Here is a 13,590-nt window from a genome sequence, read left to right as displayed (position 1 = left end):
TTGACAAATTTTCTACTGGGTTTAAAACTAGAAGGTTGATGTTTATGTGCTCACTTTAACATGCTATTATTTCTATAGTAACAACCGGATCTACCATGACACATGAAAGTTTTTTCATAAAATTATAGTTAAAGTAAAAGTTATGCTTCATCTGGATTCAGTTCTGTGACAGCATTATCTTTTTAGCTGATTGATATATTACTTAGTCAGGATAATAAAAGGAACTAATATAAAATCTACAACTTTTAACATATCGGCTGACCTTTAACTGTTTCCTAATCTCTGATCAAGACTATTAAAGTGTTAAGGTTTTAATAGTCGTAAAGCATAAAAGTGTTAATTGGACATGCAGTGCATTGAATAAAAACAAAAATTGCTGCAGTTCTTGTGTGAGGTCTGTCAGAAAGACTGATATTATAAACTGTTAATGGTTAGATGGAGAGGGCTGCAATGTGGCTGTAAGGCCCCCTGCTGCCGAATGCTTGCAGGCTAAAAGCTGGGCCCCCCATGTGTATGTGTGTGTGAAGGCTACTGATAAAAGGTGACAGAGAGAAAGCCTGACTCTATTCACATCCAAGCCTGCCATTAGCATATCTCAAATAGCATGGCCAAACGTCCCTGACCACCTGTAGCTGCACTGAATCTCAATGCCTTCCCAAAAAGGTTCTCCTTACACTGCCATGTCTTAAAAAAAGGAAAGCTGAAAAGCAAAAGAAGAGTGTGTGTATATTTGTGTAGGTGCATGGGTGTATATGCATATGCAAGGAAGAGCAACAAGCTGAACACACTCCACACACACACACACACACACACATTCTGTCTCTCTGTCACTCTTTCTCCCTCTCTGGTGCAAACACACACACACACACATACACAGTTTGTGCTACAGGCCAGGTTGTGTGACTGCCTGTAGGAGTGTGTTAGGGGAGGTGGGCAATAGGGGAGTGTCAGTCCATTCAGGGGTGCCGCCCACTGCTGAGCAGTTGGCTGTGGTCAGGGGAGGCGGGTCTTTGTCAGCACAGGAGAAGACTCTGGGAGGTGGAGTGGACTTGCAGCTTGCTAGGGGGCTGTCGGCTGGTAAAACCAGCAACCCACTCCTTCATATTCCTTAGGTGCATCTTAGAGAGCCTAGAAAAGAGCAGAGCAGTGAAAGCTGCAATTCAGCCTTCGTGGAAGAGCCACCTGAATCACTGAAATCAGAAGACTGCTGTACTGGAAGATTAACCTGAGCAAAACTGAGCAAGATAGAGGAATCGCAAACTTCACTAAAAAGATTTCCACTGATTTTCTATCATCAATATCTATTTAAGAGGGAAAAAAGGATTACTGTATTGCTGCCCTCCTTACGCCAACACTGATAAACTATAGAACTCAAGAAGCATGGCTATACATAAGAGGCAGGTGTGTGTGTCTAGCTCACTAACGTTAGCACTAGGACTGGTCTTCTTCAGTTCAGCCACCTTGGCAGAGGAGTACGACTATTACAGCTGGCAGTCCGACAACTTCCACAACGGCCGCTTTTATGCGAAGCAGCCGCAGTGTGTGGACATCCCAGCCGAGCTACGTCTCTGCTACACTGTCGGCTACAAGAAGATGCGACTTCCCAACCTGCTGGACCACGAGACCATGCCTGAGGTGATGCAGCAGGCAGGCAGCTGGGTACCCCTCCTGGCCAAGCGTTGCCATGCAGACACGCAGGTGTTCCTCTGCTCACTGTTTGCTCCTGTGTGCCTGGACCGGCCCATTTACCCCTGCCGCTCTCTGTGTGAGGCCGTCAGGAACAGCTGTGCTCCTGTCATGGAGACCTATGGCTTTCCCTGGCCTGAGATGTTCCAGTGTGACAAGTTCCCCATTGATAATGATCTCTGCATCCCTATGCAGTTCTCCGGGAATCATGCCACTCAGGCTCCAGGTACGACTCAAAAATGTTTCAGAAGTCACATTTCTTTATCAGATATATTATTTGGAAAAAAAAACTAGAGATTAGTACAATGCTACTTTCTAGGAGTAGGTGTGGTATCTATACACCACAAAATAAGGCAGAAAATTATAGAGTTCCTGACAACATACAGAAGATATGTCAAGCTCCTGAGCCCTATTGAGCCATATGACTGCCTGCATCTATACAAGCCTTCTATATTATTTATGGAGCTCAAAATAAAATTATACCAAAATGTACAACAAAAAAAAATAGAAACAAAATTGTTGTACCCTCTATTTACAGTCAAAAATAAAAAAAAAATAATACAACCAAAAATAATTGTATATGCATACTTTAAAATTATATATAATAACTAAAATGAAATATTTTGAATTAGCAGTTTTAAAATACAAGTATGACATTTGCATCAGCAGCATTAAAAAATATCTACACTTAAAATTATACTCAAATTTATACATATTGTGCGAGTCACGTAGAGACAATGAGTAGACTACTGGTAAAAAAAATTTTGAAAATCATTGCCAGTTCTGCTTATGCATTCTTTCCTTTTCTCTTTGTGATCTGTGTCTTCAGAATGGGAAGGAATTCACAATACACTTAGAGACAAAAAATACTTTGCACCTTCACTATCTAAAAGTGAAATCTCATTTGGAATGTGAAGGGGCAATTTCTGTTGTCTGGCCTTTTTCGCCCTCTCTCTCTCTCTCTCTCTCTCTCTCTCTCTTTCTCTCTTTCTCTCTCTCTCTTTTTAGCCAATTAGCCAGGGGGCCAATTACTGTGGGTCACTAATTAGTCTGAATAACCATAACCATTATTTAGCGTTATTAAAGATATCATGCCCAACCATAAAAGAAAGAAAGCTAAAACAGACAGAGAAGGGAAAGAGCAGAGAAGAGAAGGGAAGTGATATTAAGCAATCATGAGCATGGAAAGAAGCATGTTCTTTGTCAATATTCTGATCATTTGCAAAGCATGAAAAGAAAAGAACATAAGGGAGAGGCCAAAATGAAAGACATATACAGTGCATTCTTTCCTTGTCTTGAGAGAATCTGTGATGCAAATTCCTTAAACTTATTCTTGTTTTTTGTTTGGTCTTTAAGAATTGCATTATAAAAATCAGAACTAGCTTGAAAGTTAAGCTAGGCTGGGATGTCTACAAAAAATATTCTGTTTCCACATGCTAAAAGAAATTCTTATTAAAGGGGACATATGTCTAGGATGTCTAGGAATGTACTTAATTTTGCATTAATATATTAATTATAAATGCTTAAATAAAACATTTGGGTTTTTCCCCACTTACAGTATATAAAGAACTGAGTGTAATAAACATACCAGCCCTCTATTTATATACTTATAAATAAATTGAAATCAATCAGGATGCAATTAATTTGCTGCTGAAGAACAAAACTGAACAGTAGTGATTATGCTCTATATATAAAACACTCCAAATTTGTGTTTATTGTTCACAAAAAACGTGTCTGTGTGTGTTCTGGGTGACAAAAGGGGAAAGCCTGTAACAAGTCAGGGAGTGAGGAAAACATCAATCATATTGACTTCATGCTGTAAAAATACAACTGTTCTAGTGTTATAAAGACCAGAAAGAAAAACATTGTAATCGCTTTGCGAAATGGAATTCTGCTCTACACTGTGCTTCTGGTGTGACACCCTGCTAACCTCAGCTATACGCAGCTTGGCTTTGGTTAAGTTAATCTCAGAATTCTCTCAGATTTTGATTACATCATTTCAAGTAATCCAATAACCGCCTGTGTCTGTTTTACTCTATTTCTGCAGTTGTGCCCTTTACCTGTCCTGTAACTGCATAAGTCATGATATGGATCAAATATACAAGAACTAGCGGTATAACCAGAGAGTAACATGTCGCACCAGATGAGTGAGGCAAACGCTCATGCCGATTTCTGTTTTGCTAAAGGGGCATGGCGATGAGAAAGAAGATAGCATGGTGACACAAGCTCACATTGGATGAGTCTGGCCTTTGGCCCCAGTACACAGTGATCAGAGGTCTAAGCAAGGTAGAGGGGGTTTTCTTTTGTGGGCTAAGGTGAAATCCTCCAGGGCCAGTTCACAGCCAAGATCTGAGTTCCTGAATAGGTATCTGGAGAGTACCATGCCTAAATGATGGATGCACTCTGGTAAACGGCATTTCTACAGTAAGGGAGCAATGTGGGTGGGTGGGTGGGGGGCTTCAGACATTAATTACAATAACAGAGGAACATTTTTCAAGTGTGCGGCATTCTCGTTCTCTCAAATCTAAGACCTTCTTTAAAAAATATGGCCATCAATTTATAATGTTTTATGTCATAAGTGTTTTGTCTTGTACCTTCTTGAGACCAAATGAGCCATAAAATTAGGAATTCTGAATCCCAATGAAATGTTTGCGCTGCATACTCTTGTATGATGAGGATATCTGCTGGAAAAATATTACTACCAACACACTAAAGAAATTATGTACCTACAATAGACAATATGTCAGACAACAACAAAAACACCCCACATTGTTCCATAATGACAAACTCTCCTTAGTTATTAGGGATCCTCAATTTTATATTTATCAAAAAACATCCAATTTAACTGCAGCTAAACTACTGTCTTAGTACTAGGATTTTTAATATAAGGCTTTATATTTTCCAAATGACTGCAAATAAACAAGGATTATTCCATTATTTTTCACCATATAATTTTTTTTACATATTTGAAGAAATGTCAAATATAAATAAACAACGTTTTTGATAATGAAGCTTTAGTTTTCTGGGTGTGGTAAGTGAAATAGCATGCTCTGAACTGAAAGCTCCAAATCAGATCATGTGCAGCAAAAAATTCAAAAGATTCAGCTTTTATTTACTAATAGAAGCACTATAAATGATTAGTTTGTTCTGTCTTGGGCAAGAACTTTTAATGTGATCCAGTCGGCCTTAGTCATTTGTAACCATTTATCTAATGGCATTTTAAAGACATGCACAACAACCAATGCTAAATGTTTTTGCTGAATCAATTGCAAATAGCTTTAGACAGTCTGTTAATGTGAGTCGATCACTAAATCCACACAGAAAGTCGGTTTGCAGAATTCCCACTGCTAGCTCTTCAGGCACATGCTTTGGCTTCATTTCAAGAGGGCATCCTGCCAATAAACCACCCAGCAAACGTGAATAAATTACTCTGCAGTTCAAATAAGACATTGCAGTTTCAAAAAGTGTGGCTTTGGGACAGTGTTAAAAACTGAAGCCATTAAGTGAAATGACACTGTTTCTTCACTCAGAAAGAGATTGTGTGAGTGTCACTGAGCCACTGTCCAGAGTTCTCAGGGAATGTATAGGAATTTGGGCTGTTTAATGCGTACAGGGGGGTTCGCCACCACACAAGCAATGAAAACTTCCGAACTTTAACCCTTCATATTATCAGCCACAGTGGCTGCGCTAGTGACAGGGGTGATAAACTCTGACCCTCATTTTTCAACCTGGAAGAAGGAATCAGAAGGGGGGCATGTAACTGCTTAACCCCAGGCACTTTTGCTTTCTTAGGTGTTTTCTAGAAGTTTTGAGGAGTGCTCAGTGACCAGAATACAGATGCCTTCATTACAATGATCATATAGATTTTATTTTTAGCTGCTTGGAGAAATCGTTTTTAGTAAATTCTCAGTCAGTTGCTACATTTCTGTTGAGAATAATCAGGATCCTTAGTAGTTCACTGGATTTTTAAGGATTGATAGGGAAGCACTCTATATTGAACCATTTAAGCATTTCCCTAGAGGAGACATTACAGGCAGAGTGTTGTAAAAGAAGTGTAGAAAAGAGTCTAAGGAGCAATATGATAGAAAACCTGGAGCTACACAGAACATATATACATAAATATTGCTTGCATTGGCAGTAGAAGATGTAGTAGAGTAGAAAATGGCTGTGTGTTAGCAGCCTAACACATGTAAGTCTTAAAGAAAAAAAAGCACTTGCTGATTATTTAGAAAACAGAACACAAGCTTTCCATAAGAGTATATTTTTTTTTGTCCTGAGAAGTTTATAGTGAATGAAATGTAACAGTCAGAAGTCACTATATAAAAAAGTCATGATAATTCCTATCTAATAAGGTATTAGAATGTCTCCCTTAAAACTATATCTGATATAATCTTACCATCTACATGAGAGTACAATAACTTTAATTGAAGACATTTAAGTGTGTGTGTGTGTGTGTGTGTTTGTTTGTTTGTTTTGTTAACTCTTGTTAAAGTGAGTACAGTCTAGATCTAGTATACTAGAAAGCTAGTACCCTACTTTATTAGCTACAGCTGGCAATGCCATAGAGAACATTACTATAACACATTTCACATTCATCAAATTATTTATAGCCACACAGAGAGTTTCATTAGTGGAACGAAATATCTTGAGTTTGTGGAAGAAGTCTGAAGTGACTCATTGCAGAGGAAATCAAACATCCAGTTGCCTGAAGCATTCCATCTCATTATTATTCTAAAAGCTATGGATTAAGCACTATTAGCCCTGGCCTTTAGTCCCTTTTTTGAGAGCAGCAGTGGTGCGCTTTACATGCCTCCCTGTCTCTCAGCACAAAACGAGACCCCATTAGAATGCACATACACACACAAGGATTGCTGTGCAAGCACAACAGCCTCTATGTCTGTTAAAAGTCGTAGCTCAAATGATACATTATGCATTCCACCTATGGTTTAAAGGGCATCAATATAATCTTTTCCATGAACTGAGATTTAGCAAATACAATTGCATCCATTCTTGCATTTGTCAGATTTGTTCTTGTTGTTGGACCCACAAGAAAGGAAACATGTGACTTCAGTTGTCACTCAGTAGTCGCTTGAAAATATTCAGCAAAGTACAATTTTTCTGTGCACTTTTTTTTTTGTTGCCATTCCTGTACACTAAAAATATACACATATCTAAATTCAAACATTTTCACCACCTTAATTGTAAGGCAAACATTGCACCAGACTCCTGTTCTGTGTATCCTCCCCACAGAAAATAGCATCTGACAAGAAGAAATTCGCAAAGTGTTTACAAAATGGTTAGTGTTTCTGTGAACCTGACTGCAGACCCACATGTCCCTACAGCTCAGTTCCACAAGACCAAATATTGAGTCTGTCATAAAACCACTGTGTTAATCAAATCACACCATTATAATATAATACAAAGTGGGACTAATATAATTTTAGTCAGTTCAATCTATCAAATCATCTGTATTTTCTCTTTTTTTCTCCTGACAGCTTCAAAAGCATGTCCACCCTGTGACAATGAACTGAAAGCTGACACAATAATGGAGCACTATTGTGCCAGTGACTTCGGTAAGTAAGAATCTAACACCACACACACACAAACGCACACACACACACATACAGGTAGGCACAATGATATTGATTCAACTCATACTATTGCAAATAGTTACCATTAGTATATGAATTCTGTGTTGAAAGCCCTGTTCAGGAAAATGATGTGGACTTGTTTACCTGCTCAGCTAATTTCTCAGAAATGAGAAACATACGCTGTGTGATTCACCAGCATTAATGAGGCCCGTGCTTTCTGTCATGTGGGAGACCTTGTCAGAATTGTAGAGTAATACTGCTGATGATATTGAATGTGATAGTAATAACAATATAATAATATTCAATGAATAATGCAAATCTAGGATAAAATTATTATTAAATCTGAATAATATTAAAGTACTATGTAACTCTGTGTTTCAACCTGTGTAAGGAGTAAAATCTCTCCTCTGTACTGGCTAAAGGTCTTTAAAGTCTGTCTGAGCCTCCAGAATGTCTGGTACTGACCTATTAGAGGTGGATCTCCAGAAATCTGTATTTCTCTGTTCAGAGTTGGCTAAAGAAAAGCTCAGAAAAGCCTTTCTGTAGTGAAGGCCATGAAGTGGCTTCATTCTGTCAGTTGTCTTTGGCTGTGCGGTTTGTTTCACTTGGATGGAATCACCTACTTTTGTATATAATCACGTTTAAGTATGACAAATTACTTGCACCAGTGTGTTGAGTAGGAGGATTGACTGTTCCATACTTGCAGACATTTGGACAGACAGCAGTCATATTGAATAAATATTTGTGACGGCTCACAAGCAAACGTCCAAGTTAATCACTTATTTTAAAAAATATGCCTAATTAATAATGCTTTGCTCATGTTTTCCTGTTGCATAGTGCCATTTAACATGCATTCACTGCTATTTTGATATATTTCTTTGGTGGTCTGCACAGAAATGTGGTATGGTATTAAGTTTCATAACTGTATGGTCTATTTGATTCACTTGGTTGTTATAAAAAATAGATATTTTGCTTCCAGTTACCACAAGGAAATAACATTCACTACATCAGAGGTTCTGTACATACAAGAGAACCAGCACAATTATTCTTATGAATTCCATTAATAAAAGGAAATTACTTGTTCAACTGTCTTAATTGGCCAATGAACAACATTTTTACTCTCCTGTTATATTTTGTATATTTGAGTCTCATTATGTGACTCAAACAGAACTCTTCCAATACTTATACAATCTTCTCGCTATTCAAAGTGAGACATGGGCAAGAAATATCAATGAAACAGACCAGTGAAGGTGTGGTTAAGTGGACTGTAAATCTGATGGAGAGAACATTTTCAGGGCTTAGAGCATTCAAAGACTGCCAGAGACATTCATTCAGCTAAAAATACAAGAAGCTTTAATGAGTTTCTGGTTAAGAAAGCTGTTATGGATTTACAGTGCTGTCCAACTCAATAACAAAAAGGTAGACTGAACAGAAATTCACTTTTCTTTCCTAAATTCCCTCACAGAGTTGGAAATGCAATGCAATATACACCAGCTATGTGAGATTTTCTTCACTGGATGTTTTTGAAGTCCTCTACGGTTCAAGCTTTTTTTTAGGCTTTCAAAAATGAAATAAAGTATGCAAGATTTTTTGAGTTTACTTCTTTCTTACTGATTACTACGAAATACATTAAAATCAACACAAGTTATATTTATTAAGACTGTCATCTGTGGTTTAAAACAGACTTTGGTGCTGAACAGAACCCAGAACTGATCAATGACTATCTGTAAAGTAATATATCCATCAGATTACCCAAAAATGGCTTGAGTGAAAATATACATCGGTTCATGTACTACATTAGTCATTTGCTCACTGTCATGGTCTTTTCAGTGGTTTTCACTGTAATTCACATGAACTGGTGTTAAAAATTTACAGTTTTTCCACTTACTCCAAATCAAGTAGATCAGCCAAGAACTGTCTCTACAATACTACTGTGGTTAGTAGGTAATGGAATATTAGTATTATGCATACAAAACCCCTGAACTATTCTTTATAACAAATTCCTTTTTAATAGCTTTTCTGGCTTAAAACTACAGAAACAATGGCAGTTTCAAACTTTAGATAAGCAAATTATTAGACCAAAATACCACTGATTAGTTAAATCAAAGATGCCAACAGAGCTTAAAAAGCTGGAGAATCAACTTAATACTGTTACTATTATTATAGAGAACTACAGAGTAGTAAATATGCAGTAAATATAGTTATAGGCAATAAATAATAAATAAATAAAAATAGTAAATAATAAATAAACTCTACTGATAAAAATGAATCAAGATTTTGGGCATTTGCACATATGCACAAGAAAGGAAAACACACACACACACACACACACACACACACGAAACCACAACCTTCTAAGGAACATGATCTGTTTCTGCTCAGAGTGAATACCTCTCCCTACCTGCATTCATCAACTCACTCCATCAGAAAAAACAGCCACAATTTAGACCAGCTCTTGTTTAAAATATAACTTCAACTTGTCATCACAATGTTGCCCAGGCATGCTCATTCTCACAGAACATTATAGCTGATGGGCACATATTAAAATCAGAGCTTATGTGTAGTTAATCTCTGAATTCTAAGCTACTTGAAAATGCAGCATAACTTTGTGAGATAGGAGAATCCCTTAGTGTCTAAAATCCCTTAGTGTTTAAAATGATCGTTGGATATTGTGGAATCCAGCTGATCCTGCTCTGTTCTTTCCACATGGTATGACATGTAGTGAAGTGGTTTTTGACTTCTATAAAAATAGAAATGGAATTATCTTTACAATTATCATTTAAACATGATCCATTACTTCCATACTTCCATTACTTCTGTCTGATGACACTGAAGATCAAGACAGAACTGAAGAACTTACTCCACTACAAATAACAGAAATTGCATCATTGTTCATTAAGATATGTACATGAAAATATATTAGTATTATAATAGAAATATAAGTAACATCATTATAAAACATTGTTACAGAATAGATCAGAATGATCAGAATCATCTGAAGTAGTTATTATAGGTTGTTTCTATATAGGTTTTTTAGGTATTTTAGGTTGGTTCTATTTCATATAAGAACTTTAAAGAACAATAAGAAAAATACAGTAAAATAAATGTTATTTTTACAGTAAAATAGTTTTGATAAACATGCATGCAAGACATGGCAAGTGGCATTGCTGCCTCACATCTGCAGGTTTTGTGATTCAATCCTGAGCTCGGGTTACTGTCTGTGTGGGGTTTTTGTGCATGTTCTTCTGTTGCATGGGCTTCCTCTGGGATCTCTTGTTTCCTCCCACCTCCAAAAAACCCCCAAAAAAACATATCCATAGGTATGTGCTGAATTGGCTATAGGTGTAGACGTGTGTGTGTATGGTCCCCTGGAATGGACTGTCATCCCATCACTGGTGAATACTGTTGTATTCCCACATTACACCAAGTGTTCCCAGAATAGGATCCAGACACGCTCTTATGCAGACCAAGATAAAGTGGTTGCTGAAGATGAATGAATTTTTGCTAGTAGACTGGACTAGACCATATGCTTGTTCAGAAAACAGAATAACAGAAGCTGATTGTTTTGCAAGTCAATTTGTCTACCAAAGGGTCATTTAATTTGATTTATTTCTTTTAATTCTGTAAATTCACTTTGAGAATTTATTGTTCATGGGCAAAACCTTTTTTTCATTTTTCACATAAGCATGAGTCACTTATTAAAAAATATATTCACCATTTTTTCCACATCATTTAAATACAGCAAGGTTTATTCGTAATAGTTGGGAAAGACTTGCACTAAGGACACACAGTTTTTTAATATGTGCTAGAAAAAATGCAGCTTTTCATTTAATGCTGCAAAAAGGAGCATTAAGCCGACAATAAATTGCATGGTACATAAGTCTTCATAATTTTCATGGACAGGACCTTGCTGCTTATGTAAGGTTAGTAGTTCAGGCTCTGAAGGGCAGTGAATGAGGTAGGGAAGTGCTTGTAGCCACTGTAGGAGTGTTTCACATCTGTCTTTGAAACTTTCCATTCGTCTCCCTCTCCTGTCCCGGGTGACTGCAATTAATGCCATCCATGGTTAAATGATGTTTCTCTGGGGAGGTGTAAACTATTCATCTGAATGGGATATCCCAGGATCTTCCTGTGTGCTTGTTGTGAAATGTCTTGCTGCTTGAGAGAGTACAAAAGAATGGAACCAGTATGACGGTGGGAGCCCTAAAAGGAATGACGGAATTTACCCCCCTTTTTTCCCTCAAACATGCAAAGAGAGAATGACAGCACACACACACACACACACACACACACGTACACACACACACACACACACATACATACACTCACACACACACACATATACACACACACAGACACACACACACATATATTTCACTGACATGACATGTTGATATTGTCCTTTGCCAATGAGTGAAAATAGTTTGTTTTTCAAAGATTTAATCCTTTCATGTCTCCTCTAGCACTTAAAATGAAGATCAAAGAAGTGAAGAAGGATAAAGGTGACCGCAAGCTTATCGCAGCTCAGAAGAAGAAAAAGGTTCTTAAGATGGGGATCCTGCGCAAGAAAGACCTGAAGAAGCTGACGCTGTACATCAAGAATGGCGCAAACTGCCCCTGTTCTCAACTCGACAACCTTGGGAGCAGCTTCCTCATTATGGGCCGTAAGGTGGACCAGCAGCTTCTGCTCATGGCTATTCACAAATGGGACAAAAAGAGCAAGGAACTCAAGTATGCCCTCAAATACATGAAGTCGCAGCAGTGTCCAACATACCAAAGTGTCTTCCAGTGATCAATGACTATATAACTCAACTCTGCTCACTCAAAGCTTTCCAATCCCCCTCCGCAATTACCGCATACATTTTATTCAGCAGTTGCCTTTGAGAAGCACTCATTGCTAATGGTTTGATACTTCAGCAATCTTCATTTTTTCTCTATATAAATGTACTCATTTACCTTTGGTAGAGCAGAGGATAAAATATCATTCCAAAGAAAAGTCCAAGTGAAATGCCATTTTTGTGTGGTAAGTGATCCCACATCAGGAGGGATAAGAAAGATATAGATCAGTTTGTGTTGATCATGTTTATGTCAGAGTGAAGAAACGAACAATCAGTAAGTAAACATTAGATTAAAAGACAAATAGCTTTTCTGTTAAACTTTTATTTTGTAGATATGGATTAAAAAATCTTAGACCATAAACCATGTAGATATGATTATGGTTATGAAAGTGCTTCTACAATGCGAGGCCAGATCAAACGTGGTTTGTATTGAGAAAGAGGACTGATTGCAGATATTTGTGATTGTTGGTCAGTGGGACTATGAGTAGCACCTGCATCACTTCCCAGTTCTGAGACAGTGTCTCATACCAGCCAGTTGAATGGCAGACTCTGGACTGAACCTCGCAGTTTGGTTGGTGAAATCTCTAATGCCTTTTTATACTTTGTTCTTTAAAATATACATTTTGTACTGAAATTATTATGACTCACACTTCTAAGGAATTAAAAAAAAGAAAGGAAACATCTGGCAGGCATATCATTTACATACAATTTACTGTTGCTAAAATAAATGATTAAAATCTTTATGTTAGAACTGTTATTTCTGACATTAATGGGTTACATTTTAAAGCAGGTTTGCTTTCATCAAATCATCAAAACTAAAGGGTGAGACAAAATAAAATATATAAACTGCAAAGAATTTAAAATAGGTACAAAATAGAGTACACTATATGGCCAAAGGTTTGTGGAGATCTTACCATGGCACTCATATGTGTACTTTACACAATTTGAACACATTTATGATGAACTGGAACCTGAAATGCACCCCAGGTTTCTGCATCTTGACTTCAATGCCTAATCTCACAAATGTCATTGTTGCTGAAAGGGCAAATCCCCACAGCCATGCAAAATCTAGTGGAAAGCCTTTTTTTAAAAAGCACCTATGGGTGTCATGGTCCATAACTATAGAGTGTGCCATAACATATGTAAATACATTCAGAGAATTAAATAAGATATGTCAGTCAATTTTTTGCTCTCTGATCCATTTCGGGAAAGCTGAAATATTATATTAAGTCATTTTACAGTCTTCAGTATCAGCACAGCTGGCACTGGGCTGGTTATTCTCCATCAACACTGCCTGCAGATCTGTCCAGTGCACACCAGGATCCTGGCGTCTTGTTAGCCTGCATACATACAGTCCCATGCTCATATTTAACTGATGTTCGAAATATATGATGCTGACAGCTGAAATAGGGCATGGGAATTGTCCCTTGTAAGTAATGAATTAACCAAGTGGAGTCATTGGGTTATGGCATTAA

General features: G+C 37.5%; 1 protein-coding gene across 1 annotated transcript; it reads left to right on the top strand.

The window, feature by feature from the left end:
* The first annotated feature begins 1,034 nt into the window (after positions 1-1,034).
* sfrp5 (secreted frizzled-related protein 5) lies at positions 1,035-12,856 on the top strand. Its single transcript, XM_058386829.1, has 3 exons — positions 1,035-1,912; positions 7,182-7,259; positions 11,741-12,856. Exons 1-3 carry the CDS (start codon positions 1,381-1,383, stop codon positions 12,067-12,069), a joined length of 939 nt encoding a protein of 312 aa, XP_058242812.1. The 5' UTR covers positions 1,035-1,380; the 3' UTR covers positions 12,070-12,856.
* Positions 12,857-13,590: the final 734 nt, after the last annotated feature.

This window comes from Hemibagrus wyckioides, linkage group LG03, assembly GCF_019097595.1.
Source record: "Hemibagrus wyckioides isolate EC202008001 linkage group LG03, SWU_Hwy_1.0, whole genome shotgun sequence".
In the NCBI taxonomy this organism is placed as follows: Eukaryota; Metazoa; Chordata; class Actinopteri; order Siluriformes; family Bagridae; genus Hemibagrus; species Hemibagrus wyckioides.
Note: the sequence above shows the minus strand (reverse complement) of the source record. Positions and strands in the feature narration are given on the sequence as shown.

Bases quoted from the DNA above. Each gene is read 5' to 3' on its own strand.
- sfrp5 (XM_058386829.1), top strand. From the start codon at position 1,381: ATGGCTATACATAAGAGGCAGGTGTGTGTGTCTAGCTCACTAACGTTA. The intron at 1,913-7,181 runs GTACGACTCAAA...TTCTCCTGACAG, and splicing joins TCATGCCACTCAGGCTCCAG to CTTCAAAAGCATGTCCACCC. The intron at 7,260-11,740 runs GTAAGTAAGAAT...TGTCTCCTCTAG, and splicing joins CTATTGTGCCAGTGACTTCG to CACTTAAAATGAAGATCAAA.